This window comes from Xiphophorus maculatus, chromosome 9, assembly GCF_002775205.1.
Source record: "Xiphophorus maculatus strain JP 163 A chromosome 9, X_maculatus-5.0-male, whole genome shotgun sequence".
Lineage (NCBI taxonomy): Eukaryota > Metazoa > Chordata > Actinopteri > Cyprinodontiformes > Poeciliidae > Xiphophorus > Xiphophorus maculatus.
This window is the reverse complement of record NC_036451.1, coordinates 17,299,975-17,323,516: the sequence shown is the minus strand read 5'-3', so window position 1 is coordinate 17,323,516 and position 23,542 is coordinate 17,299,975. Positions and strand designations below refer to the sequence as shown.

Genomic DNA, 23,542 nt, shown 5'->3' with positions numbered 1-23,542 from the left:
ACTGAAATATTTTCTGCAGTATTTTCAATTTTTACAATAAAAATACTTTACAGTTATTTTTTATATTTTTTATGTTTTGTTTATCTATCCAGTGGAAATTGAATCTGGAAAGGTTTATGTTTCCGTTGCCCTACCCCATGTCAAGAGATTTCATTCATTGTTTTTCTTTCATTAAATATGAGAGAAAGACATCTGACACGGGTAATGCTTCATTCTGAGAGATCATAAGGAGTTTTCAGGTCAGAATAAAGTTATAGTTCCTCTAACAAGTACTTTGTCAGCAAGGTGCATTTCTTCACAGTGGGACACTACCAGAAAATCTTCAAAGGAAGACCGCAAACCATGTCACCTGACTTTCTTTCAATCCAAAGGATCAATGCTGAAATTCCTTCTTGTGTTTGGAATCTCCTTCTTTCGGTCCTGATCCACATCTCATGATTATAGCTGATAAATAGACACTTGTGAATCAAGAGCTTTGCTCTCAGGCTCAGATGTTTCTCTTATTTATTTCGCAGTCACACCCAAACATTCAGACAAATCTTCTTAACCCTCTATGGCATGACTTTTTATTTTTGTGGGGAAGAAATATTTTCCTGCATTCTTTGGGAGCTTGGTGGTCCCTAATTACATGTCAATCATAAAATCGGACTCTGACACCTCCTGGAACCAGATTTGGGTTTGTTGCCTCAGGGTAACATTGGTCTAGAACACCAAGATTGTCTACACTGATTATGAGAAATGAAATACAAATCAAACAAAAACTATATTCATAAAAGAACTATTTTTTGGACAAAAATATGTCAAAAATCATGCCCCCCAAAAAATAAAATAAAGGAGCAATGTGAGGTACAGCTATGTGGTTTGTTGCCTGAGGGCAACGCCATGCCATAGAGGGTTAATTTCAGTCACGCTAACTAATGATGAAACTTGAGACAGTATGAGATTTTCCCAGTACGACAGCCTTGAATAAAACATCACAGTATTTAAAGTTAAAACCAAACATTTTCATATCTTTCTTATTTTATTTTTTTTTTGCGTTCTGCAACTGCTGGTCAGAAGCAATCAAGGAAAGCCTGAAACATGAAAAAAGCCTTTAATTTTTAAAAATGCAACTCAGTACCAATAGCGGCATTATTTTGAACTCCAGAAAGTGATAACGTAAACATCTTAAATATGTATTCTTACTGTTGTTAACTTAAATGTTCCCAAAATTATTGACACTCGGTATTTCCTTTGCATTCACAATGCCTGATTAGCGTGGATGTTTTTGGTGTCGCTGTTCACGTGTCATGATTTTTCTTTTTTCTTTTTTACTTGCTGGCAGTATTTCATATGTCCAAACGAAGCACAACTAAATCTGCAGTTTTCTATGTTTCTGGCTGTCACTCTATTTAAGCTGTTGACTGCAGGGATTATATCCTCTAAAACCATAAGTATGTCTGATTTCAGTGTTTGTCTTAAAGCACAGCTGTGCCTCAGTGCAGCATCACAGAGATTGTGTTGGTTGAACCTCTCAGTCTTATGGTTAAATTGTACTTCAGTCTAAGCTTATTTTTCATTGTACCTTACAAAGTAATTAGTTATGTAATGTTTTACTGTCTAGGTTTTGACAAAATGAGACTTAAACTTCTTTGCATCATTGATTAACGCTTGTCTGCAGCTATTGCATCTGTTGTTTATACCTGCTTCTCACTGGGTTTTTCACTGTAATAAAGGCAAATATTGTATTTTCCAGACCAGATTTGAAGTGCATTTAAATAAGCTTTGTGAGTCGTCTGTCACTGCATTTTCACTGTGTGTTCCATAGGAGCCTTTTATGCATGTTTACTTTTTTCTTCAATTATTCAGTGCAGCCATGATCTTTCTTCTAGCGCAGCTGCTTGGGATGTCCAGCAGTCAGGCTTCCCTTATTCAAAGGCGCTGGGTCACAGCGTGAGCTTGTGTTCACCTTTCCATGGTCCTCCTGTGTAACAGGGGACGACTACTTCCAGGAACTAATTGGAGTTACCTCATCAGGCAGAGCCACGAGGGCAGATGCTTTGATTTGCACTGAGCCTTTTAGTACGGCTACTTGTTTGCTTTCCGGGACTGCTTGGTCAGCCTGTTCTCTGCTAGCTCTTTTTGTTTAAGCTTCAAACTTTTTTATCACTTGCAAAATAATATTTATCTTGTCCTTGTCTCAGCCCTGGCCTCACAATCGATATGCCGCTTCTGCTTCTGTGTAACGTGTCTCCCTCTGGAAGGTTTTAGTGCGTGTGTTGACGCGAAATGTGTAGAAAAAAGCACAATATGAAATGTGCTTCATATAGATGCAATGAAATATTTATATTAATGTCAAATCTTAAATGTTGCTGAAACTCGGTGTAAGAATTAGGGTTATGGTGTAAGCATATAAGAATATTTGTTTGAGTTCACCAGAGGGCACATTGTGAGGTCAGAGAAGTTCACCATCTCAATCTCTCGTGTTTTCACAGCCGTCTGACTTTATTGAAAAAAACAAATCACATTTCTTTATGTTCTCTGCATGGTAGGAAGCAAAAAGAGCTTCATCCCGTTAGAAAAGAAATCTGTCACTGACACAGGTGTCCTTAAGGCAAAATTAGACATTTTACTGTTGTATGCAACAACAGAAAACGTCATCATTTTCTCTCCTTTTGGAAATATTTCCTGTCTTGAAAAACACAAAACAGTCACAAACATGTTGTACATTACTTTTCTAACTGTAATTTCCATTGCTAGAATATTGGTACTTTTCTTCTTTAAGTAAAACCAGCTAGGTTAATAACTCACTTTCGCCTTTTTGAGATGAGCCAATCAGGCGCATCATCAGATGACTTTTCTGTCCTTAGTCTGGATCCTAATAAACATGCATTATTATTAGGGATAGGAGTGAATAACAAGTGACATGCATATTTCAAAGATGTGACTGGACTCAACTTCCACAAAACACTTTTTGGTAACTTGCATTTACCCATATCAGATGTGTTTTTCAGTACAGTAGCTTTAAGATTTGCATAACTTTAGGCGTGTCGACCAAAAGCATGTATTTATTGTCCTTGTTTGAGTTTGGAAGAAATCAGATAATGGTTAAGAGAATTTGCTTTGCTTCATATGTAGTAATAATCTTGTATTTCAATAATGTTCTGATAGATTCAACATTACTTCCTCAGTCAAAGAATCTGCATCTCATGTTTAGTTTGTTGTTTTACATGTTTTGTAGTCAATAAAGATCAATCTAAATCAGGCCAGACGTCAAAGAAGAACAGAGTAGATTAACAAAATGTTTTTATAAACACAAACAAAGAATAAGAGACTGTATACTAAAAATTTAAAACATAAAAAAAAATTACTGTACACTTACGAAAAAAATACTTGTCAAAAATTACTGGTCAGTGGATCTGCATTTGTTTTTCTTTCTGATACTTTTTTACTCCTAAAAACACATCTGTTTATAATAATATACATAGGCTCTAATCAGTTGACAATTTCACATTCCCACCAAAGAGGTTTGAAGTTTGTGTGGTGGTATGGACGGGAAGTGGGACAGATCCCTCCCCCATCCTTCCATCACACTCTACATCCGTCCATCTCACCAACCATTGCTTCCCTTCCTCTCTGGCTCTCTTCCACTCCTAGCCCCCCTTCCCTCCTCCCAGGGCCTCCCACCTTCTTGACAGCTGGCATGCTGAGCTGCAGATACTTACTACGGGATAAGAGGATTTAGTGACACAATTGATCAAACATCAACCCCATTTAGGCAGAAAAATAAAATGAATGGTTGAAGTGTGGTATAGTTGTGTTGGCGGATGCAGAGGATTTTACAAAGTTGTAATCTATGCGCACACAGGCTGTGCATTTGAGCACAATGCGGATGGATTCTCAGGGAGGCTATTTCTTAATTACAAGCCCGCTCCGTGTAATGAGCTCCGCAGGCTATCTGTTTGATTACTTTAGGAAGTTCTCTGTTCTTTTGGCTGCAGCACTGTCAACTACAGAACCCCGTTTTTCAGACACTCACGTACACACAGTCACTAAATGCAGATACTTATAAGATATATATTAAACAAACTGATGCACATGCTGAGGATTATTTATCTTTGTTAGGGCTAATCTCTCAGACTTTAGGACTTGTGCTCCTGTTCAAGCATAGATTTGCTGCTCCTCGCCCCCAACCTCCCTCCCAACTCTCCAGACAGGAGATATTATTAGTTTGGGGGCTGTGGCCTTATTGAGTTACCACACAGTGGATCACTCCAGCCAGTATTAACCCAGTAATTAGCAGAGTGGGAGTTAAAGGGTTTATGGTCTATGATGTGTATCTAAACCTGCTGATTACCAGATTGGTGTAAGACTTAGTGGCCATTATCCAACATTATTATGTTAATGATTGGTGTCAAAGTAATTTTCTAACAGGAAACAAGATTATCTGATATTGTTTATCTAAAGTTTACAGAAGGTAATTATAAGTCTGCAGCATTCTCTGTTAAATTGATTAACAGTCTTAAACTAGTAGTTGACTAGTAGAAAAAACTAGCCTGTGTTTGTTGCATTTGCTGCTCAGAGCCACTGCGACTTATCGTAAAAGTCGCACATCTAGTCGTCAGATCGAACTGTCATTATTGGTTGCTGATTTTGTTTGTGAGTTGCATGCTCCTCTGCTACAGTCGCTTCTGGGAACAATCTGTGTGACGATAATGCTGCAAGTACAGAATTCTCGTGAACTTGGTTCGGGAGTTTGGCAACAGGTGACCTTTGACTGGCGACGCCAGCGGTCAAAGGTGCCCTTCTCTGCTCTGTCTGTCTGTTTGCTCTCAGATAGATGCTGGAGCAGGGCAGATTTGTACACAAAGAAAGACAGGAAACTGTGTGGCTTGATTTTGTCTCAGGCTGTTTTTCATTGGATGCCTTTTTAATGTTCTGAAACTTGTTATAAAGACGCTTATTTTTGTAATTTTGTGTAAGGGAGACCAATAATTTCTTAAACTGTGTAAAATGCTTACAATTTTCTGTCAAGTTTTCATAAAATTATACATTTTACATTTCAAATTGCTTGACTACTAACCTCTGACAAGATTTAAATCAATTTAGATTTAACATTCAACTTTCATGGTGATGATATACACCTGTACTTATGGAAGAGTCACAATGCAGGTTATTTCAGACCTTTTGAGTGGCAGTGGGGAAATTTATGCTTCATTGGATGGCCTTGTTGGCCCTTCTTCCTCACACACTGTAATACATACACACCTTCACCTTTCGAAGCATGCTCACCTCTCCAGTCATTCCCTTTCGGGCATCCTGCCAGCTGGTCACCCATGTGTTTTGGTTCCCCTGGGTGTGTAGCTCATGACTGCTGGAAGGTTTGCGTTAGGAACCATGGTTTATGTGTATGAAGTGTGGCTCTTGTGTTGCAATGTACAGCAGTAGCAAACAGAAGCAAGTTCTTGCTGATATGTTTTGACAAGTATCTCATTGCTCAGTGTCTGAAAGCCATCGGCACAGTAAGTGGACATTTATAAATATGTCTAAGTCTGGTTCATCAGAGTTGGGAATCAGCTGAGAAAATAGTTAATAGGCAAAGGCATCATTGTGTTTCTCTTGGTGTGATAACTTTGAGGTAAAAATACAACTATTTCACACATTTCACACACATATTTACTGGCTCTCTGTAGAGGAAACATACTGATAATAAACCAGCTACATCTAATCAGCCATTTGCAGTTTTAATAATACTTTTAAATTAGAAGGAATGATGGGTGGCACTCTGACGATCTCCAAACAATAGGTCTTCATTTCTTTTGTGACTGGAAATACTTCCAAACAAGGTTCTGGGTAAAATGAAGAGGAAAGGTCCACCTAAAATAGTCATAAAAAAGACGATTGAAAGATGTTTTTAGTGTATTTACTTTAAAAAATGCTGCTATATTTCCATGTATACTTTTTTAGATGTGTTCTTTTAAGCTTTAAAAGTCATGCATTTAATTTTTTTACATGGTACAATAAGAGGCTGTTGTGTACAACTGTATCTGTTTTTGAACCTAGAGTTTAAACTCAGTTTACTGGTGAAAGTCTTTAAAATGCTTGACCTAAAGGAGGGTTGTTTCCTCTTTTCATTTGTGGACATCTTCCTTTTTCTGTTAAATTAGTGACCTTCACACATCACTCAGACTTACTGATGAATATGACAGAAGGAGCCATTGTGCCTGGATTAGCAGGTGCAGAAATTAATAGTGAATTAATAGAATCTATCTGTTTAGGTTTCGGTTCATTCAAGAGGCATGAGACTGTTATTGGGATATTATAAGCTATATATTTTTATTAGTGAAAGCTCGTATTCCTAATAAGTGTAACCATATGAGAAAAGTCTAAGAGTTCCCAGAACCTCCTTCACAAAGTCATCTTCTCTGAAAACTATCACTGCAGTTTTAGAGTTGCATTTTCTTATATGTGACAAAGAAAGTTGATCAAACATTTATTCAGTAAAAAGAAATATACAATAATATGAAACAGTTTATTTTTTGTTTTTGCTAAATCACAGGTGCTCTCCCTCTCTTCTGTTTCTCTAGGATATAAAAATAATATTATACAAATGCCTATTTCTTAGACACTTCAAAACAGGAAAGACCAAAATATATGTCATTTAACAATTTAGGTAAGGTGGACATGTGGAGAGAATCACAAGTCAATGTGAAGACCGGAAAATGTTTTCTTGCTTATAGTTGCCGATATTTAGTCTGAGCAATAGTTAGAACAACTGGAACTGAGACAGATAACCCTGTTCAAAACTTCAATATTTTCAATAACATAAAGCAATATTTTTAGCTGAGATTATATCCCCCCCCCCCCCCCCCCACACACACACACACACACACATATATATATATATGTGTGTGTGTGTGGGGGGATATAATGATGAAAGATATATATATATATATATATCTTTCATCTTTATCAGACTGTTATAATTGCTATGCTATGTTTTCCAAATGTTTGTTGTGACTGCTGCCCTTTTGTCATATTGTCTGCTTACCAGACAAGATGTTTGTGAACCCGAGGGGAGTCTGCCATGCACATAAAGCGAGAGGTCAGTGCACAGAATCAGACACAGTACATGCTGTACAGTGGTCACCTATTATGTAATCTTGTTGACGGGCTCCACATGCACTCCAAAGTGAGGGAACACTCCCACTATTGTTAAATTTTATTATTATATTTTTCTGTAAAATTTTACTTTAATGCTCAACATATTTCCTAGAACTCTTTTTCTTCCAGTCTTTTTCTGAGGTTAGAGGAAGAGACACTTCTGCATTTTTATCTACAAGGCATCATTGATTGTAGGTTTAGAGAAAGTGAGCAAGTAAAAAACGGGTGGAGGCCATAGTCTCAGTCCTAAACAGGAAGTTGTGCAATACCTGTAGCTCGGCAAACAGAGAGGGACTGAATGGCCAGCTGTGTTCATTAAGTGTCTGTACAAAAAACTATGCTGCATCCAGCCAGTGAGGCAGCAGCCAAACATTATGACACTCCTCACATTACTAGGACTTTCCGTTTCCTTTAAAACGATGTTATTGTCTGAAAAATAAAGTGGGAAAAAAACTGATGGGGCCTCTATTGCTGCCAGAGGTTAAGTATTGGGACAGGATTTCAAAATGTTTGCAAAATAACAAGCAATTTGTTTCATTGGTGGCTTTCAAAATGCTAAGAAACTGAAGTCACAACATTGGGAAACAAAACACACAAAAAAACATTGTCATTTTGAAAAAAGAACAGCTTTTAAGGGTTTTTTTTCTCAGAATTGGATAAATTAAAGTCATTTAGAGTGTAGTGTTTGGAACAACTGCTGCCTCTGGGCAACAAAAGCTTCTTGGAGTCTGTTTTTGTGCTTGCATTCCCTCCAGATCAAATAAAACAGCAAAAAAAGATGGAAAAAGAATAATAGCTTTCCAACTACCTAAAATTTATACAGGTAAGTAACTGCCAATGACTCAAGTCAAGGTCAGAAACCATTTAAGTGTCAAGTTTAGTTAATATGATTCAAGGCACAGACTGTTTCTCAAATGGGGCATTTTAAACATTTATAATAAAAAAGAAACTTACAGGTTTTGAACGGGACCTGGAGCAAGGACAAACATAGCAGGCGTATAAACGGAAGGCTCAAGTACTGAACAATAAAAAATCAGCAACTTATACACTGAGAGCAGAGTAGCAAAGAGAGCCAGATAAACTAATCCAGGGAAATATGGTACAGCTGTGGCAAGGAGAATGCAGATGAGAGCAAACTGAACAAAGACTCAAGGTTCTAGAAATCAAAAGGAGAAAATGCCTGACAATAATATATAAGAAAATCTATATTTATATATACAAGAAACATGTCTCCAGAATAAATTGGTAAATTAAACCCAAAGGAATGAACTACTGTGGCAACACCTTAACAATGTCAACAAACACAGAGAGATTACTTAAATATGGCAAGACCACAAGAAAATGTGCAAACATAAAAATCAAAACACCCAAGGAACATGACACATTGAATTCTTTAATTGTGGAAATTGCTTCTGCTTAACTTCTTTTTTTAAAAGGTTTTATTGGCTCTAGTGGCCTTTATTTGATAGTTACTTGACAGGAAAGTGGGTAATGAGAGAAGGGGGAAGACATGCAGCAAAGGTCGCCAGGCCGGGAATCGAACCTGCGACAGCCGCAACGAGGACTAAGGCCTCCTTATGTGGGTTGTGCTTAACCCCTGCGCTACCACAGCACATCCCTCTGCTTAACTTCTTAATAATAACACCTCTTAGTAATTTTGTAAATAATTTATGACGTCAAGAAACAAAGGTCTTGTTTAGAACTGTAGATAATCTCATTGCGTATTGCTTTCTTTCCACAATGAAACACAGTGGATGGAGATCTAAGGAGTTGGAGTTTTCTTGCAAAGAGCAAGTCTTTTCCATGTCACATAAGATCCTTCCTCACTTTTAGAACATTTGTTGTATTTTGACTCAGCATGCCTACTTGTAACAGTGCTGCAGAACAAAACAAAGATTATCGCAGAATTCAAGTCCGAGATGCTGTGGATTGTGTTTTTTGCTATCACACTCGCACATCCTAACACACGAGACACGAGAATGTGACATTTAAATATGACCTTTGGCACTGCGCCCATTATCACACTGAGTGTGTGTGTGTGTCAGTGTGTTTGGTGGTAGAAGGCAGTGACACAAAGGCAGCAGCTTATGCAGTCTGATCCAAATGTTTACATGCTTACAATAGACATGTCATTGTTCATCAGTAACATTTTGCTTTAGGCAACTTGGTTTTATTCTTTTTTTTTTCTCTGAGTCAACAACATCAGCCTAGATAGTTGTTGCTGCATTTGGATAGCCTGTGGCCAGTGTGTAGTTTTGTGTGTGGTACACAGTCGTACATATTTTACATGTAAATTGTTATTTGGTGAAAGTTGTGTGGCTCTCAGCTACGACACATGCATGAAATTACACTGTATGCCCTGTTAACCAGCTGACTGACAGCTTTTCTAAGTAGGTCATCTATGTAAATGCCAGCCTGTCAGTTTACATCAATGGATGGGCATAGTCAGCGCCCTGTGACCGAAATCAGGTGGGCTTCAAACAGTATAGTCATGCACAGCGAACATTGATATCACAGAAACAAATGACTTCTTTCGTTAACATGATCTCAGCTGACTTTAATCTTTTTTCCCCCCCATACAACCACAATTCATTTGAAGATCTTTGTAGTTAATCACAGAATTTGCAGCGTTATCATGAAAGCCTATGTGTGTTAATCATCTGTCTTGATCTAGAACATTTAGTTCTTCCAGCTAATCACAGAAGTTGTTTAGAATACCTGAGTCAAATGGACATGTGGCACCCTGCACATTTGTCGGCACATCTGATAAAGATGTGTAAACAGCACTAAAATAAATTAATCCTTTATTACATAGTGTTACATTAATTTACAGATAAACTTGGAAATAGCTATGTAAGTGTCTGGGAATATATTAGGTATGAACAAACCTGACAACCATTCTCAATTAAATGATGTCAGCATTTAGCCTCATTACACTAATGTAAGCAACTTTATTGTAAATGTGTTATTTGAGTGTGAAATATTTAATTAAGACACTTAATGTGAAGATTTTTTAGAAATTTGAATTTTTTTTTATTATTGTGGTTATTACACAGTATTCTTTGGTAGATTGGTAATGTTTTCACATTAACAATTTGATATATTATGTGACTGTAATAAAATTGTATGTATTTTAAAACGTTTGTGTGGACGCTTTTGTCAGGGTTACCAATAATAATATTTAGGTGTCAAATTGTGACCCAGAAAAAACTTAACATAACTGGACCCAGAATGTTGAAATGAGATGAGATGAGCTAATTCACATGATAGCCTGCTGATTGACTAATGTTTATACTAATATTTAGCAATATTAATTATTTTTTAAGGTTTATTGTCTTCATATTCAAAAAGTACAGCTATGTCAAATGACATATTGATTTTGAGCCCCAGTATGTGCGTCCCAATCGCCATGGCAACATAACGATGGCAGGAGACAGCATGGAAACATTTTTTAGTAGGATAACATATTTAAAGTTTTATGTCAATTATCTATATCATCCAATTGAACAGACTTAGTTTAGAAAGGACATTGTGTAATAATAAAGAAATTATCAGAGCAATTTTCAGTAATATAATTATAAAGACATATTTTTGATGATATCATTAAGCCCTGTATTAATGTAATCACTTTAAGATTTTCTTTGAAAATCTGTCTGTAGGTTAATGTATGTTCTGGTGTCAAACTACTTGAGGGCTGGCGTCCCGCAGCTTTTAGATGTGTCTTTGTGTCAACATGCCTGAATCACATAATTAGGTCATTTTCGGGACTCTTGAGTGCATAAGGAGGTAATTCAGTCCTTTGATCCAGGTATGTTAATTGAATTGAAAGTTGTAGGACCCCTGCTCTTGAGGACTGACGTGTTTGTTGTGTAATTGCGCTGCTCATGGTGGCAGCAAGTTGGAGTATCTTTGTTATGTTAGTTTGAATTTATTTTCTTTGTAAACTTTTGTTTATAATTTTTTTTGGTAGAGGTGTTGATCTTTTGGACATAGTCCTTCTGGTTTTGGATGCTAGTTTTTTTTTGTTTTTTTTTTTAAATCTTCTGACAGTTGTTTTAATGTGTAACCATGGGAACAAGGTATTGTTTTCACAACTGGGATCAGTGTTTTTAGTATCTTTCAGCTTATTGTTTTGGTTGTAAGTCTGTTAAATTTTTTCCTTTTAAAGACTATCATAAACCTGCAGAAAGCCAACTGTTCAACCAGATGACAGATAAGCTGGTGGATTGTTTAGGAGCTCAGAAGAAAGATCTTTTCCTCATGAGTCGGCGGAAACCTTAATGGGTTATAAACTATGTGTAAATATTAGACTTTGATTCATCATTTGGAAGGAAACTGGAGTCTGATTGAGTTATGAGTAACACAGTGCATCTGGTTCAATAAGTAATTCATGAGGTCAAAGTTTGTAGAGTTAAGTAGGTTGCTCAGTCACTCACTACACTTCTATCTTATCCAGACTCGGCAGGGCCAATGAGTGCAGGCCACGGTCATCCCCCTTCCATGGCTGGCATGGTGGGACATCCCTCAGTCATCAGCACCTCCAGGCCCCTACCGTCCCCCATGTCCACCCTGGGCTCGCCGATGAACGGCCTGGCATCACCTTATCCCGTCATCACGTCGTCACTGGGATCACCCTCCGTACCCCTCCAGTCTACTCCCAACATGAACTTTGGACCAATCAGCAGTCCACAGGTGAGAAATGAATGGGTGTAAGCAAGAGACTGAAATGTTTCAAAAAGTAGCATATATATTTTTGAAAGGTTCTATGTGGTTTGTTTTTCTGCCCACTAAACTGTTTAAAGTTGCCCTTGCTGCTTGACAACATGTTGAGTCTGAAAACAAAGCACTTAGAGAACTTAACATGCTTAACTCTTGATCATGTGTCTTTCATTTGTGGAATATCTTACAGCAGATCAGAGGCTGATATATGGGTCTCTCCACTAGCTCTCAGGCACTCCTCTTTCTCCTTAACCTTTCTGTTGACCTTTAAACTTCTTGCCCTAAAGGTCATCTCTGAGTTGTGAAGTACTGCTGTGATGCAGAGTGGCAGTCCCTCCTTACCTGCAGAGAAAAACCTGACACTCAGCATTACACTTCATACATATTTTCATATTAGAAGAAGTAATTTAGATAGTCAAGTCTGCCTTACAAAACATACATATACTGCATAAACTTTCATATTTTTTTATGTTAGAATCAGAAACTTTACTGTAGAACCATCCTTTTCTGCAATTACAACAGCAAAATAATTGGAAGTGAACAGGACTGAACTATGCAAAGTAGCTCAGATCAGACAGTGGACATTTGGTCTCAACTTCAAATATGCCATTCCAGTAACATATGTTTTAATCTAAAACATAATTTAAATCTGGCTGTATGTTTAGAGTCATTGTCCTGCTGAAAGGTAAACCTTTGCCCCAGTTTTTAATACTTTTGCAGCTCCCTGCTGCCTTTCTTATAGGATTCTGCCCCATCCAGCTTTCCATCAACTCTGACCTTCTGTGACTAACAGCATCCCAACAGCATGATGCTTCTTTACCGTGTTTCATGTTGGGGATTGTTTAGTGTTAGTTTTCTGCCTTAGGAAGCCTTTTTTTATGCAGGCCAAAATATTCAGTTTGGACTCATCTGACCAGAATTTTTTTTTTTCCATGTTTGCAGTATCCTCTATACATGCAAACTTGACCTATGACTTTCTTGTCATTTATTCGTTAAGGCGAGAACTCCGGAGGTGTCACTGAACGTCTGCATTTGTACAGAGATTATGAAACGCAGATTCAGTCTGGAACAAAGTTAAAGCGGGCTGAATACAAATGAATGTCATACTTTTCTGAATTCTTTTAGTTAAATCCATCACTTTCTTTCCTCTTTATTGTTTGTACTACTTTGTGTTGGTCAGTCACATTCCCGTTGAAATATATGACAATTAGGGGTTTGTAAAATCAAAACCTTAGAAAAACTTAAAGGTGTGTCAATACTTTTGCAAGGCATTGTAACTGTGTGGCACAAGGGGTCACTTAAAAAGGACAGCAAATGGAAGTGTCTGTTTTATGTGATCTTGATGAAATGAATGAAGTACAGCCCCCTAAGGAATCAGCTGTGAATATACATGATCACATGGCAGTGGCTGAACTGATACCCATGCTGCAGGGAGCAGCAATCAGCATTATAAATTACTTCAGTCATGGTATGGATCCAGCCTACAGCGACAGTCTGGGTAGATGTGGTGTTTGATGGCACAGTTTCTTTTTCTCTGTTTGAAAAATGAAAAGGTGCAAGCATGCTCATACTGTCAGGTCACTTTATGCATTTTTTGCAAAAAGGCACGGGCAAAAACTAAGTATTGGTGTGGAAGTGCATAACCTCAGATAGCCCCATCTCTAATCTGGTTTTAATATTGCTCATAGAGGATGTTAAAAGTTTTCATGAATCATTTCTTCTCTATAGAGGGGTCACTGCTGATATGGACACTTTTTTTACAGAACATACTAGTTACTGGCACTTAAAATCCTTAACTGGCTTTAATTTTTAAGGATGTGTTGGTTCCATGTTTATTTGTATTTAAGAGTGCAACAGATGGTTGATTTCATTAACAATTCAGGTCGATAATTTTCTAAATTAACTCATCAATCACTAGTGCTTTCTAGGCAAACACTGTCAAAGATAAATTTATCTATTGATATCAACAGTGTTTTGGGTCAGAATCAATTGACATGAATGTTCTTTTTATTTTAAGCTTCCAGTTGTTTAGCTCAGGGCTCAGTAATCTTTAAAACCTGAAGAACCAATATTGGAGCTGCATGTTGCAGACTCCTCATCCTGCTGATCCCCTCTGTTTTTCTGAGTTGAAACATAATACTGATAGCAAAACAATCATTTTCAAAAAACAGAATGGTGTGCAAAACTTTGCTGTTACTGTAGTTTTTTTTTTTTTTCAAATCTACACAGTGTCAAAATCAAAAGCTTAAACATACACAAATATTTGGCTATAGCAAGACACAGAGTAACCACATTTCCTGTATGAATTCAGGCACAATATCAAGTCTCTTCTTGTAAGAATTGGTAGAGGTCATTTGATCTGAATGGCTACGCAGCAATGACCCAGCTTTTGGGCCACACTGGTTAAAAATGATTGAGGTCTGAGTCATTCCAGAAGGCTAATGCTGTCCTGCTTGACACAATGCAAAACATGTTGTGATGTTTATTTAACATCCTTGTCCAGTTAGAACCCCAAGATGTGTCCCAAATTCATCTGGCTCATTATTTGTGATGAAGTTGATGAATTTGGAAGCAATCCCCCTTCTTCATTATTCCAATTAAGTTGTACAATACAGGCTTAAAATCTCCAGCGTGCCTCATCCAAACATTTCTTGCCTCTGGATTGAAATAATAATGTTTATATCATTTGACCATAAAATCTTTATCCATAAAGGGCATCTCTTGCCAGTGTGTGTTACTTCGAAACCTGCTTTTTCATAAGCAGTGATGGGGAGGTTCCAGCAGCTTTGCAGCATATTGACAATTTCTTGGTTGTGATCTAATCCTCTTCCTTTCCTCTGAGGGTGGCAGATCAGGTCAGATGGTTAAAACTCTAACACACTGGCAAATCTTTACCAGTAAACCAAGTAACCTAAATTAGCCATACTAATTCTGATGAGAGCAGATATTTCCGCAGAAAATGTTACATTTCTTTCCAACTTGATTGAAATTGGTTTAAATTGCTTTATCTTCTTGTCAAAATGATTATGACTCCTGTACATTTCTCAGACTTTGAAAGTGCTTGATTTGCAGATCATAATGGAGTCTGCCCCCTTTAAAGCCCATATAAACCTAGCCTAAATGAAGCAATGTGCTCTTGTTTTGAGTAAAGAATATATGATCCATCAATAATCCATACTAAAAGCTTGTAGTCCTTATCTACAGTGGTTTACTGTTTTTTTTTAAAGCAGCATCCTGTCTGTACAACACCGCTGAAAAGGTTTACTTTTTTTAGTCTTTGTGATATTAATTATTTGTGACAACACCATTGCATGCTAAAGAAGAATAGCTGTTCACCACTGACTCACCGATGAGCGAGTATGGAGGAGCTGATGTTTCATTTAAGTATGACTATCTGCCTCTGGGCCACCCGCACTGAGAGAGGGTGACAGATGCATGGAAAACCAGTGCTCTCTGAGAACATAAGGGAAAACTAACATGAAGGAAAACCTCTGGTAACCTTTAGAGGTTTGAAATACCCAGGCCCAGTTGGCCATCAGAGGATCTGCAGAGTGCATGTTGTAAATAAGTGATAGGAAGAGCTAGAGGTGACTTTGGGGGGATTATCCATATGTCATTCTCAGCTAAATATATAGGTCAGAGGCATGCCTCTCTCCAGTTGTTTTGCAGATGTTTGCAAGTTAACAAACATGAGCATGGGAGACAAATGTGCATTCTGCAGGGTTGTTGCCGACGGCCCAAGGTCAAAGGGCAGGATGTCGATAGAAGGCTGAAAAAATGCAGGAGCCAAAAGCTTCCACTGTCTTGAAAGTGATTGTGTAAAAACTTCAATTTCTCATGGATTGATGTCCTTGTTAACCTTGTTGAAGTTTAAGTTTGTTATTGCACACCATGATGTGAGAGCCTGGAGCCAGACTTGTCACTGACAGTGCTGCGACAAAAGTATCTGCCCCTTTACAGATGTGTTTTTGCTTTTAATAGTAACAGATCACAAAACAACATTTATTGTCAGACAAAGATAACCTGAGTATAGACAAAAAGAAGTTAAACAAAATGATGAAATACACCTGGAAAATTCTGTATTTTTAAAACATATACTGTCGTTTTTTTCCCCCACAATCAAGTAACTATGTTACCTTAAATTGTTGTAAAAACAGCTCAAAAGAAAGTGGTGCTCACTGGAGCTGCAGCTCGGATATGGCCTGCAGCTCCAAGGCAGAGTTTTGGGTAAATACGGGCCACATTGTAGTAGCTGGCATTAAGGCACCCACAAATGGCTTTGGTTTTGCTTTTATAGTTTTGCATAATGCCTTGATGATTTATCACAAAAGAAGCAATGTCAACATCTCAAGCACTGCAGGCCTCAACTGCCTCATCTATGGTCTGGGTACATGATTCAACAATAAAAAGGTGATGGGGCAAAAATTACTTCCATTGGAGAGTTTCAGGGTGAAAATCACCAACATGAGACTTAAAAAAATCTATGCTCTAGCAAACAAAAGTAAAACATTTTGGACATCTGACATATTTGGCATAGAAATGCATTTCTGAATGCAATGAAAACTATGAAATCAGGTTGCTAACAGAAAATCCTGAAGGAAACTGTTGTTGTGATCTTAAGGACACACACACTTAGGCCATTCAGCAGAAAATGAACTAGCTCGAAAAGAAAACCTTGAAACTACCTAGTCAAAGTCTATACTTAATGCTGTTAGATGTTGTGACATGGACCTTAAACAGGCTGTTTGTTCTTGAAATCCCTCTGATGTGGTGGAAAAAACCCCCGTTCCACAAAGAATTGACTGAAAATCTACTAAAGACTTGTTGGCAGTTACTGTAAACAGGAGTTGAGTAGCACAGCCAGTTGTTCAATTTAAAAGGAAATACGTTTCACACAGCTTTAGAATGGTGTGGGTAATTTTATGTCCCTTAATATTTTAGCTTATCATTTGCAATCTGCATTGTGTAGTTATACAGGTTGTTTAGTTGGTTTTATCAAGCATTTGTTCAATAATCTGAAACCAGCAAGTGTAGCAAAAACCAAAGAAATCTGTCAGGCAGAAAATATTTTTATTTTACAAAAATGTACATCAGTTAAAATGCGAATCTTTGGGAAACTAGTGAAGCCATTTCTGACTGTAGTGTACGCAGTATATTTAAATAGCTTTAAAAAGGAAATTCTGTCTGAGTGCCCTCTGCTGTTGTTTTTGAGTACTGCAGCACCCATGTGTATTCCCCTCTCCCACGCCTCCTTCAAGTACACACGCTCAAAAAAAAACAAAAAAAAACTTGTATGACAAGTCTCAGAAAGCGGATTCAGCCCCTCCCTCTGACCAAGCATGTGATCGTTTGCTGAGACACTTTCACAATAAAGTGTGTGGGTGGGGAAAGGGAAAAAAAAGTGATCTAGCAGAAGGCAGAAAAAAAAACAGAAAGGGGAAGGGAGATACTGTCATGAGACTGCTGAACTCCTTTCGCTTCCTCTGTACTTCCTCCCTTGCTCTGTTTTGCTCAGCTCCAGCCTCACAACTCTTTATTTTATCCTCTGTCTTCCTGCCATCCTCAGATGAACTCAATGAACAATGTTAGCAGTTCGGAGGACATCAAGCCTCCACCGGGCCTGCAGTCTCTGGGAAACATCAACTACCAATGTACGAGCCCGGGGGGGATGTCAAAGCACATCTGTGCTATCTGCGGGGATCGCTCTTCAGGTAACATTTGAGGGTGAACCAAGCATTGCCAAGAATCCTCTCAAGTTTTGTTCTGTTTTTCTCCAGCTGTAATTATCTAGACCTTGAGATGTTCTCCCAAAAAAGATTTACAGATTTTGTGGTTTCGGAGCAGGTTTGACGGGTTGGATTTATGTCACACAGGAAAGCACTATGGTGTGTACAGCTGCGAAGGCTGCAAAGGCTTTTTCAAGCGCACGGTCCGTAAAGATCTCACCTACACGTGTCGAGACAACAAAGAGTGCCTGATAGACAAGCGCCAGCGGAACCGCTGCCAGTACTGCCGCTATCAGAAGTGCCTGGCCATGGGCATGAAGAGAGAAGGTGAGCCTGTGTAATCTTTTTAATTCACACTAAACAGGTTTTGCTTTTACAATTCTGATCATTTGTGAGTCTTATTTTCTGTTTGAACACATAAACAGGTTCAAACAGCAGGTGTGGATGATATCTGATTATTGATTTGAAGCTTTTTTTTAATCCTAGGTAAACCAACCAATCTTCAGTTTTAAACAATTATGGAAATGATATATGTTATTAGAAACAACATAAAGCAGATTAAGTGGGTTTTTAGTGGCTCTATATGGATTTGATATAATCTCTTACTTGAAGTTGTCAAGGTTTTAACTAAGACAAGTCCATACTTCACAATTTTAATTGTTGGAGGTCCAACTACAGAGCCTTTTAAAAGGGTTCTGTTAAAACAGGAGTTTTTTTAAATGAGCCTATAGTACATCATTTCCTAACTTTAATATGAACTATGGCCTATATCCTGTGTTATTACCTATTTTTTTTAATAACTTGGCTATTATTCTGTTGATCCTTAAACAAAAATGTTGTTTGACCACATCATGATTCAGTTCCACAGTTCAGTCTTCTTGAGCTCACACACTTTATCAGTTATAGTAAATTTGTTGAAATATGCTGAAGTTCAGCTGTCCTGATCCCAAAGTCATACATATAGTGAAATTACTATAGATCAACTTACACCCAAAACTTTTAAACATTTGCTGAAAAGCCAAAGATGAAGAAGGATTGTATGTATTCAAATCAATAAAAAAATAGCATTTTCATCATTGGAATAGCTTTGAAATTGCCAAGACAGAATCAAGAACTAAATCTGACAGCAAATATGTAGGGCTGTGGACAGGAGATGTTCTCACAATCTGACAGATCTGAATGAAGTCTCCAAGGCAGAGTGGTCAAATATTAACACTTCAGGATGTGGGATGCTGATAAATTCCCTCCAAAGTAGACTAGGTGGTTAAAAATAAATCAGTAGGTGCTTCAACAAAGTGCAAAAGTCATGTTCAGTAAACTAGAATATGCATTATTATGAGGCCAGTTTGTCTGATTCAAAGTACCGTCAGGCATTCAACACACTTTTTCATAAGCTCACATATCTGTATTAAAAAGCTTGAACTTAAATGGATGTTTTGTGTGTGTCCATGTTTGGGTGTGGGCGTGTGTGCAGCCGTGCAGGAAGAGAGGCAGCGCGGGAAGGAGCGCGGCGAGAACGAGGTGGAATCCACCAGCAGTTTCAACGACGACATGCCGGTGGAAAAGATCCTGGATGCTGAGCTGGCTGTGGAGCCCAAAACGGAGACGTACAGCGACGGCAGCCCCGGAAACTCGGTAAGGATCTAAGTCACACAGATAGTTGCCTTTTGTTATGAGACTAATTAATACAAAGCTCCTATTTCCATAATATGTGCTGTATCCATCTAATGGTATGAATAAACTGAGGAGGAAGCGACATGTATTGCAGATTATGAAGCTAAACAAAAAGAACCCGACCAGTCCAAGTAGAAATGAGTTTAGAAGGGAATCTATTAACACTGATAAAGGATTGTTGATGAGTTAATCAAAGGTTAGTCAGGTTAAGCAGCTTGAGAGACTAAATCCAATTTAGACTTACGGATGTTATAGTCTTTACTCCGAAGTCAGATTCAAATATCTTACAGAAAAAAAAGTCAAATGCATTGATGCTTTGGAGGATATCACTTCCCATTTTGCACACTTAGAGAAAAATCATGTTGATCAGTCTTTGCAAAGTAACTTAAACTCTGTCACACTGAATAAAGAGATTCTTTGCAGATCTAGCTGCTTATCGATGGCTGTTTCCCAGCTGGAAGGTTAAACGCATTTGAAAAGCTTGGAATATGGGATTATAACCTAACCCTGTTTAAAACTTCTCCACAACTTTTTCCTCGACCCGTCTGCCCTGTGTACATTTTTTAAACTATTTGGCCTTTTCCTTCCATTTTTAAGTAGGTGCTGTTTGTGTTTAATCATCACGTAAACTGTTGCAGATCATAGTTGAACTGAGGCAAAATGTAAAAAAAACACACAAAAAAACAAGATGTGGATACTTTTACAAGGCGCTGTTTTATTAAAAATTATTATGGAAAGTTTCTTTTCAAATTGAAGACTATTTCAAGAGTCTCGAGTCATGAAAGGAAACTGCTGGTTTACAAAGTAACTAAACATAGCTACAGCCGCACCTGCTCACTGACTATGGTCACTGTGACTTTATGAGTCACACTGCAGGAGCTCACAAGTTAAGGTATTAACTGCATTGTGTGGGCCTCCTTCCTCCATGTTTCTCTCCAGACCAACGACCCCGTCACTAATATCTGTCAGGCAGCAGACAAGCAGCTCTTCACCTTGGTGGAATGGGCCAAAAGGATCCCACACTTCTCTGAGCTCCCTCTGGACGACCAGGTCATCCTGCTTCGAGCAGGTACGCACACTTATTCAGCCTCAGCTGTACAGAAAAATAAACACGTGAAACCAGTCAAAACATTTTAAAAAGACACACACACAAACACACACACACACACGCCTACACACTCGACACATTTTTGACACCTGATTTTATAGAGCAGTGAAACCAAATATAACTGGAATATTTGCTAAGTCCCACTAGTGCAGTTTGCAGTGTCAGCTACACTGACCCCTACTGGCGGGAGAGCTTGCACACATGCCATGAATAAAGGGAGTCACAGAAAAGAAATAAGAAAAAAGCAACCAATCTTGCTAAAAATGTAATGCATAATATGGTCAATATGTCTTTATTTATATTTATTTTTTTTGTCCAGGTTGGAATGAGCTGCTCATTGCCTCTTTCTCGCATCGCTCAGTCACAGTTAAAGACGGCATCCTGTTGGCTACAGGTCTACACGTGCACAGAAGTAGCGCCCACAGTGCAGGAGTGGGATCCATCTTCGACAGGTAAGAGACCCTCAGAAAGTACTTCAGAAATAAGGGTAAATTATTTTGCGCTAAAAAGTCCAAAATGTTCTAAAGACTTCAGAAAATCATTTGAAATTTCAGTCTGGAAACATAAGGAAATTGAAAATCTGTCAAAACCCTGTGGAGGCTTTTCTAGCTTAAAATGTTTATATCGAAGATGCAAACTCCAAAGAGTCTCACAGGAATGGCCTAAAACAATTAAGTTAACATTTACATTGTGTGTTTTTATGGAACACTTGTTTTAAAAGACTTTTTTGTCCTGATAACTTAAAAATCTTTGACTGCAGAGTCCTCACAGAGTTGGTATCCAAAATGAAAGACATGCAGATGGATAAGACAGAGCTGGGCTGCCTGCGAGCCATCGTTCTATTCAACCCAGGTCAGTATGGGCAGGACTCGAATACAGCGGCATGTTGCACCTTTCAGTACTGCACTGGACATATGCATATGTTTCATTGTGTGTTTTAGATGCAAAAGGTTTGTCAAACCCATCAGAGGTGGAGGCGCTAAGAGAAAAAGTCTACGCTTCATTGGAGTCGTATACAAAACAGAAGTACCCCGACCAGCCTGGCAGGTGGGAAATGTTACGCTCACACTGTAGTCGGAGGGTTGCAGTTATTGCACTGTGCATATTATAATCAGGAGACATGAAATGTTTCAGCCAGTTAAATAGAAGCCATCAGGAGGACGGCATACCCACTTTCCAGTTGATGGTTTTATATTATGAATGCATTTAACTGTAAAGTAAAGTGTAAGTAAGACATTAGATATTTTTTGAGAACGTTGTTTTAAACAGTATTTACATTATCTCTTCTACATTTTACTATGTTACAGCCACAGACTTTATTTCATCGTGTTGGAGTTTAATCTCATCGATCACTGTAAAATAGTTTGTGGTAATAGCACCTTTTAAGCAATTTTAACAATATTTGTGCTTGAATGTAGCCTCCCTCGATGGGTTCTGCGCAAAACCTATTGGTATATCTCAAACAGCTTTTTGCCTGAAGAGCAGGATTTTTTTCCTCATTACCACTTAGGTGACGTCTTAAGATAATTTTTTTAAACTAGATTTTTATTTATTTATTTTTTAATCATTTGCAGGTTCGCCAAACTGCTCCTGCGCCTGCCAGCTCTGCGCTCCATCGGTCTCAAGTGTTTGGAGCATCTGTTCTTCTTTAAACTAATCGGGGACACGCCCATTGACACTTTCCTGATGGAGATGCTGGAGGCTCCGCATCAGATCACATGACACCAGTCCTCCACTCCCCTTCCCTGTAAATACCCCCAACTTGTGAGCGATGTGAAGATGGATGGAAAAAAAAGAGACTTGATCGAAACTGTTAAACTGTTTTCTACCAAGTAAAGCAATGTGATTAAAATAACAGTGATATTTTCCAGTTGTTTGGATGAGTATCCTATATGCACACAGATTCTGATAGATTTGGTAACAGATTTTGTAAATAGATGATTTGTTGTATTTGTTTTAAAAGCATCCCAATGCAAATTACAGAGGAATAATTTTATTCTAAGAGAGAGAAGAAAAAAAAACAAACAACAACAAAAAAAACATTTCATAAAAGAACACGTTTAAAGCTTCTTACAGAATAAAGTTATTTAAAATGTGAGTAAAATGTGTTGTTTATTCTGTAGTTTTTTTTACTCAGATTCCCGAATGAAAAGAGAAAAACTGAATCTGGTTACACCTTTACGTTTCCAGGCTTCGTCCACGAGAGGGCGCCAATAAAGTGCCTCACAGTATTTGGGACCTGTGTGTGGGCGTGTGTGTGTGGATCTTTTCTAGCTTCGTGGTTCAGCTGCAGAACTTCAAAAGACAGTTAGAGACAGTTTTTATTATTACTGTTTTTCTTGGCATTCTGTCTTTCAGTAATTTTGAATGGCAAATTTAAATAAATTGATATAAGCAATACCCACGTTTTTTACATAAAATATTAGAAGATTATGATGCTGATTATAAAGGGTTCCAAAACGTGCAACACAATTCACTCTTACTCCAATGGCTGCATTTAATTATGCATAACTCGTTCAGTCCCCTCCAATGGCTTATTGGAACATTTTCTCAGCTGATTGAGTCCAGCCTCGCCAAAACAATCAATTAAAACGCTTCATGTTAGTTTGCAATAAAGCATGAACTTCAGATCTCCCATTATCTGCCACACACCTACAGATGTAGACAGCTTTATTGCCACCCCAAGTGGCACTGTAAATATAACTCATCTCACACTGAAAATGTTGAAATATCCAAGCTTTATTGAGTAGAAATAATAGTTTTTGTATACAATATTGTATACAATACAATGTATTTTAAAGCGCACACATATGCTATAAAATATGCTTTAAAATACATGTAACTGATCCACTTTCTGTACTTTACATCTTACATCACATTTTCTAGGAACCCTTATTTGTTTTTTTATTATTATTATTATGACATTTTCCCTGGGGTGTAAATACTGTATGACATGACAAAACAACCTATTTCACCGAGGATGGATGGGACCACAATTATTCTCACAATCAAGAACAGGGGTGAGAATTGTGAGGGAGGCCGTGGAGAATTTATTTGGACTGCAGGACATTATAAACTCTTCAAAATATTACGAGGGTCTTGAAATAAATTCTGGTGGACAAAGACCGAGAACTGATCATTAATGGACTTTTCAGTAGGTTAATAAGTCCTC

The 23,542-nt window shown here is 37.9% G+C and overlaps 1 protein-coding gene across 4 annotated transcripts in view; it reads left to right on the top strand.

Moving 5' to 3' along the window:
• LOC102222228 (retinoic acid receptor RXR-gamma-B) overlaps positions 1–22,608 on the top strand; it is a 30,026-nt gene extending 7,418 nt beyond the window's left edge. For 3 of the 4 annotated variants that reach the window (XM_023340051.1, XM_023340053.1, XM_023340054.1), the window contains 9 exons: positions 11,600–11,835; positions 17,429–17,573; positions 17,736–17,915; positions 19,045–19,223; positions 20,202–20,331; positions 20,690–20,822; positions 21,131–21,222; positions 21,312–21,417; positions 21,945–22,608. In XM_023340051.1, coding sequence (XP_023195819.1) covers positions 11,600–11,835; positions 17,429–17,573; positions 17,736–17,915; positions 19,045–19,223; positions 20,202–20,331; positions 20,690–20,822; positions 21,131–21,222; positions 21,312–21,417; positions 21,945–22,092 — 1,349 coding nt within the window. In that variant the 3' untranslated portion in view covers positions 22,093–22,608. The remainder of the gene's footprint in view (positions 1–11,599; positions 11,836–17,428; positions 17,574–17,735; positions 17,916–19,044; positions 19,224–20,201; positions 20,332–20,689; positions 20,823–21,130; positions 21,223–21,311; positions 21,418–21,944) is intronic. The other variant, XM_023340052.1, reaches the window with a different exon arrangement.
• Positions 22,609–23,542: the final 934 nt, after the last annotated feature.